Source organism: Coregonus clupeaformis, unplaced genomic scaffold (genome assembly GCF_020615455.1).
Source record: "Coregonus clupeaformis isolate EN_2021a unplaced genomic scaffold, ASM2061545v1 scaf0931, whole genome shotgun sequence".
NCBI lineage: Eukaryota > Metazoa > Chordata > Actinopteri > Salmoniformes > Salmonidae > Coregonus > Coregonus clupeaformis.
Window position 1 is genome coordinate 101501 of NW_025534385.1, and position 6000 is coordinate 107500.

At 45.0% G+C, this 6000-nt stretch overlaps 1 protein-coding gene across 1 annotated transcript in view; it reads right to left on the reverse strand.

Moving 5' to 3' along the window:
• Positions 1-6000, reverse strand: part of LOC121585399 (CUB and sushi domain-containing protein 3-like) — a gene marked incomplete at both ends in the record, with an annotated part of 156664 nt that overhangs the window by 57408 nt on the left and 93256 nt on the right. Inside the window, one exon of the mRNA XM_045217134.1 lies at positions 4535-4723. Coding sequence (XP_045073069.1) covers positions 4535-4723 — 189 coding nt within the window. The remainder of the gene's footprint in view (positions 1-4534; positions 4724-6000) is intronic.

Sequence of the window (6000 nt, forward strand, 5' to 3'; positions counted from 1 at the left end):
CCCTCAGTAGCAACATCTCCCCTCTCTCTATCTCTTACCGTCACTGGAGAGAGGTGAGGTACTGAAAGAGTCTACCGTTAGTACTATACGCTTTGATGTGAAGTTGTAGGGTGGCTTTAGAAGATACTAGAGGAGCCAACATCTCCCCTTACCCCTACATATCTCCTAACACTGTCTATTATATTGTCCCAGTAGGGAAGTTTGGAGATACTAGATCACAGTAAATCACACAATCACCATCAGTAGCCTACATCTCCCCTTCCCCCCTTCCCTGTATATAACCTCCCTACTGTTATTTTATTTTACTGCTGCTCTTTAATTATCTGCTATGTTATATTTTTTACTTATCTATTTTTTACTTAACACTTTTTGTAAATATTTTTTTTTTAACTGCATTGTTGGTTAAGGGCTTGTAAGTATGCAGTGCTTGTTGTAGTGCTGAGTGGAAATAGGAAGAACACACATTTTATGGCTCATAAAAATGTTGAATACAAAGTGTTGACAGGGCTGAGTAAGAACTTAAACATGAACTCACTCATAAAAACAGCAGCTTTTTGCTGTATTCGTTGACAGTCTCTCTCTAGTCATGGTTTTAAACGTTTTGAAATCTCACAGTATCAACTTTGCTGTAGGTTTCTTTTATGCCTGCTACGTTACTGCAGACACGGTCATCTGAGCCATCCGATTGGCCAGCGGTAGGCCTATAGTGCACTTGATTTGCTCTCTGGGCCCGCCGGGAAGGTAGAGTTTGTACCTTCAGACACATGAAATGGTTCAAAATGGCAACAGTTGGCCTACTCGGAGCGCAGGTCAGGTGAATCAGGTGCACCTACCGCCAACAGCCCGAGACTAATAAAACAAAATAGGAAAACAAGGTTTTATCGTTGGGTTTTTTACAGAAATGTTTGGTGATCAACTAGGAATGACTTGGAGATCGACCGGTTGGTGACCACTGCTCTAGAAAGTTGAGTGAAGTCTCTGTGGGCTGATATTACTGCGTGGTAGTCTCGGGGCTCGCAAGCACAGTTTAGAGGGAACATTGCTCCTAAACCCCTAACCCTTTACCATCATACCCCCTTACCCCCTAACTCCCTACCATCCTACTTCCTAACTGCCTTCCATCCTACCCCCTAACCCTCTACCATCCTACCTCCTAACCCCCTAACATCCTACCCACTAACTCCCTACCATCCTACTTCCTAACCGCCTTTCATCCTACCCCCTAACCCCCTACCATCCTACCTCCTAACCCCCAACCCCCTACCATCCTACATCCTAACCCCCTACCATCCTACCTCCTAACCCCCTACCATCCTACCTCCTAACCCTCTAACCCCCTACCATCCTACCTCCTAACGCGCTACCATCCTACCTCCTAACCCCCTACCATCCTACCCCCTACCATCCTCCCTCCTACTGGAAGACTCTACTAACTAACTCTGTCTATTATTTGTCCCAGTAGAGAGGTGAGTGACTGGAAGACTGTCTCTATATCATGTATTTTTTGATGTACAGTGTAGGGGGCCTTAGAGATACTACAGTATCACACTACAGTATAGCATGTGTTAGTACTTCAAGCCCTATGACTCTACCCCCTGCCAACCTCCTCACAGGCTTTCTCTCTAGTACACCGTCCCTGTAGATGTGTGGTGACTGGGAGAATCTACCAACTACGCTGTCCCTTTGTGCATTTCGGGACAACAAAAGAGACTGTTTATTTATTCAAGGACGCAAGTATAGCATCACCAGGAATACTGCTAGGGGGTGACATTAAAATTGAATCCCTGCCCAGTAGGTGTTGGGTGAACCGTATTAATATCCTTAAACCCTCAGCCCAGATCAATATGTGCAGCAGATTGGTCTGAATATGGTTGCCATGTCATGCTGGAGAGAAGGTTACATGTTTGGCATTCAAAGGAACAAATACAGCAGATAGGAGTTGGCTAGAGCACATCCAGATGGGACCTGGCTAGCTTCATTGAGATGATACATCCAGATGGGACCAGGCTAACTTCATTGAGATGACACATCCAGATGGGACCAGGCTAGCTTCATTGAGATGACACATCCAGATGGGACCAGGCTAGCTTCATTGAGATGACACATCCAGATGGGACCAGGCTAGCTTCATTGAGATGACACATCCAGATGGGACCAGGCTAGCTTCATTGAGATGACACATCCAGATGGGACCAGGCTAGCTTCATTGAGATGACACATCCAGATGGGACCAGGCTAGCTTCATTGAGATGACACATCCAGATGGGACCAGGCTAACTTCATTGAGATGACACATCCAGATGGGACAAGGCTAGCTTCATTGAGATGCCACATCCAGATGGGACCAGGCTAGCTTCATTGAGATGACACATCCAGATGGGACCAGGTTAGCTTCATTGAGATGACACATCCAGTTGGGTCCAGGCCAGCTTCATTGAGATGACACATCCAGATGGGACCTGGCTAGTTTCATTGAGATGACACATCCAGATGGGACCAGGTTAGCTTCATTGAGATGACACATCCAGATGGGACCAGGCTAGCTTCATTGTGATGACACATCCAGATGGGACCAGGCTAGCTTCATTGAGATGACACATCCAGATGGGACCAGGCTAGCTTCATTATGATGACACATCCAGATGGGACCAGGCTAACTTCATTGTGATGACACATCCAGATGGGACCAGGCTAGCTTCATTGTGATGACACATCCAGATGGGACCAGGCTAGCTTCATTGAGACAGCATGGGTTCCAATGGGTTCCAGTTGAGCTGCTATCTCTGGAACACAGACCAATGCAGCATGGGTTCCAATGGGTTCCAGTTGAGCTGCTGTCTCTGGAACGCAGACCACTGTAGCATGGGTTCCAAAGGGTTCCAGTTGAGCTGTTATCTCTGGAACACAGACCACTGCAGCATGGGTTCCAATGGGTTCCAGTTGAGCTGTTATCTCTGGAACACAGACCACTGCAGCATGGGTTCCAATGGGTTCCAGTTTAGAGCTGCTGTCTCTGGAACACAGACCACTGCAGCATGGGTTCCAATGGGTTCCAGTTTAGAGCTGCTGTCTCTGGAACACAGACCACTGCAGCATGGGTTCCAATGGGTTCCAGTTGAGCTGCTGTCTCTGGAACGCAGACCACTGTAGCATGGGTTCCAAAGGGTTCCAGTTGAGCTGCTATCTCTGGAACACAGACCACTGCAGCATGGGTTCCAATGGGTTCCAGTTTAGAGCTGCTGTCTCTGGAACACAGACCACTGCAGCATGGGTTCCAATGGGTTCCAGTTGAGCTGCTGTCTCTGGAACACAGACCACTGCAGCATGGGTTCCAATGGGTTCCAGTTGAGCTGCTGTCTCTGGAACGCAGACCACTGTAGCATGGGTTCCAAAGGGTTCCAGTTGAGCTGCTATCTCTGGAACACAGACCACTGCAGCATGGGTTCCAATGGGTTCCAGTTTAGAGCTGCTGTCTCTGGAACACAGACCACTGCAGCATGGGTTCCAATGGGTTCCAGTTTAGAGCTGCTGTCTCTGGAACACAGACCACTGCAGCATGGGTTCCAATGGGTTCCAGTTGAGCTGCTGTCTCTGGAACACAGACCACTGCAGCATGGGTTCCAATGGGTTCCAGTTGAGCTGTTATCTCTGGAACACAGACCACTGCAGCATGAGTTCCAATGGGTTCCAGTTGAACTGCTGTCTCTGGAACGCAGACCACTGCAGCATGGGTTCCAATGGGTTCCAGTTGAACTGCTGTCTCTGGAACACATACCACTGTGTTCCAGACAACATGGGTTCCAATACAGACCACTGCAGCATGGTTTCCAATGCAGACCACTGCAGCATGGGTTCCAATGCAGACCACTGCAGCATGGGTTCCAATGCAGACCACTGCAGCATGGGTTCCAATGCAGACCACTGCAGCATGGGTTCCAATGCAGCCCACTACTATTTCAGCACACTCTCCTCTCTTTCTCTCTCCTATCCAATAAACACAAAGATGTAAGGAGTGGGACGACAACCACTCCTTAAAAAAATAATATAATCTATTTAGTAACATACCATCACATGTGAAAGGTATGAGTTGGTTGAACCATATGAATACCATTACATGAACCCTGTTCCCAGATCTGTATGTTCTTCAGCTAACCACTCTGGCTATCATGGTCAGGCCATAGTTGGCTAAAGCAGGACTTGGCGAAAGTGAATACAGATTGCACCAGGCTATCTTAAACTAGATTACACATATTATAATCTAAACCATAGCATCATACGTGGGCAGTGGACAAGGCTTGCTTAATTGAGATGATACATTAAGATGATTATCTATTTAGTAACATACCATCACTATAAAGAATATAGCCTTGAAGCCAGTCCCACAGTTTTTTAAATATAATTTGTGTTATCCGGGACTGATTAAGACTTGAGACACCAGGTGGGTGCAATGAATGTTCAGGTAGAACAGAAAAGCAGCAGTAGTCCAGACCTTGTAGGGTCAGATTGTAATCCCCTGTTATACAGGCTAACGTACCGTCACATGTGGGCAGAGGATGGCTCCACCAGTGGTTCTTCTCACAGACCAGGGGTTCCTCATGACTGAGCCTGTATCCCTTGTCACACTGGAACGACACTGTGGACCCGATGGCCAGGTCATGGCCGTACCGCACGCCGTTCACCGGGATCCCAGGGTCCATGCATGATGACGTGTCCAACGTCACAACTGAAAAATATGAAAATATTTCCACCATATGAAGTCGAAATAATACTCAGAAATTATGAAAATGATGATACTGCCCTTTTTGTGTAAGAGCTGTTTGAAAAAAATCCTGGAATTTCAGCCTGTTCAGCCTGGGATAGAACTTTAGGCCCACGTTATGACGTCACAAGGCGATCTGGTTATAATAGACCAATGACTGTTCATATGGGTAAGGGGGTGGACTCTAGACCATTCTATCAGCCAATCAGGGCTGTGTATGTAAATATCTTCACATTTCCTAATGCCCACACGATCAGACTGAGCATTTTAAAGGCCAAAGGAGGCTGAGGAAAATAAATGATAAAAAATATATGTTGGAGTTATTTTCATTAAATAAACACGCAGTGATTTATTGGACATACGGTGATGATTTAAAAATAAAAATTACAAAGACTGCATGGGGGGCTTTAAGCAAATGATCCCAATTCTAGTAGTAGCAGTTTGTGACTAGTTCATGATAAGTAGCCTAGGCTAGATTTAATAGCTCTATGATATTTAATATCTGGCTGATCTGTTGTTATTGTCTTAAAATACTGTATATTTTGTGTTTTCTTCCCATATAATCAAAATATACAGTATTACACCTACAACCCAATGGAATGTGTTTTAAATTTAAAGGGGTATTTCGGGATTTTGGCAAGGAGACCCTTTATCTACTTCCCCAGAGTCAGATGAACTCGTGGATACCATTTTTAATGTCTCTTTGTCCAGTATGAAGGAAGTTAGAGGTAGTTTCGCGAGCCAATGCTAACTAGCGTTAGCGCAATGACTATACGTCTATTGGTATCTGCTAGCATGATGGCAGATACCAATATACTTGCAGTTATTGCCAGTCATTGTGCTAATGCTAGTTAGCAATTGCGCTAGCGCTTGTTAGCAACTTCCTTCAAACTGCATGCAGAAACATAAAATGAATGGTATGCAGAAATATACAAATGGTAACGATGAATTAATTTGACTCTGGTGAAGTAGTTAAAGGGCCTCATTGTCAAAATGCCGAAGTATTCCTGTAAACATCTTGAATTAGGGTCAAATTTGAACAATTTCAAAAAAAAATATTAATCACAACTAACTACAGAAATTAATGCGATTAATTGTGATTAATTACTTTAATCATTTGACAGCCCTAATTTACATATACATATTTAGAATCCTACAATACTTCCAGTTTGGGACAGGATTGATAAATTCCATAAATATTCCGTCTAGAAGCAATAGCAGCGTGTAGTGCTAAGTAAGGG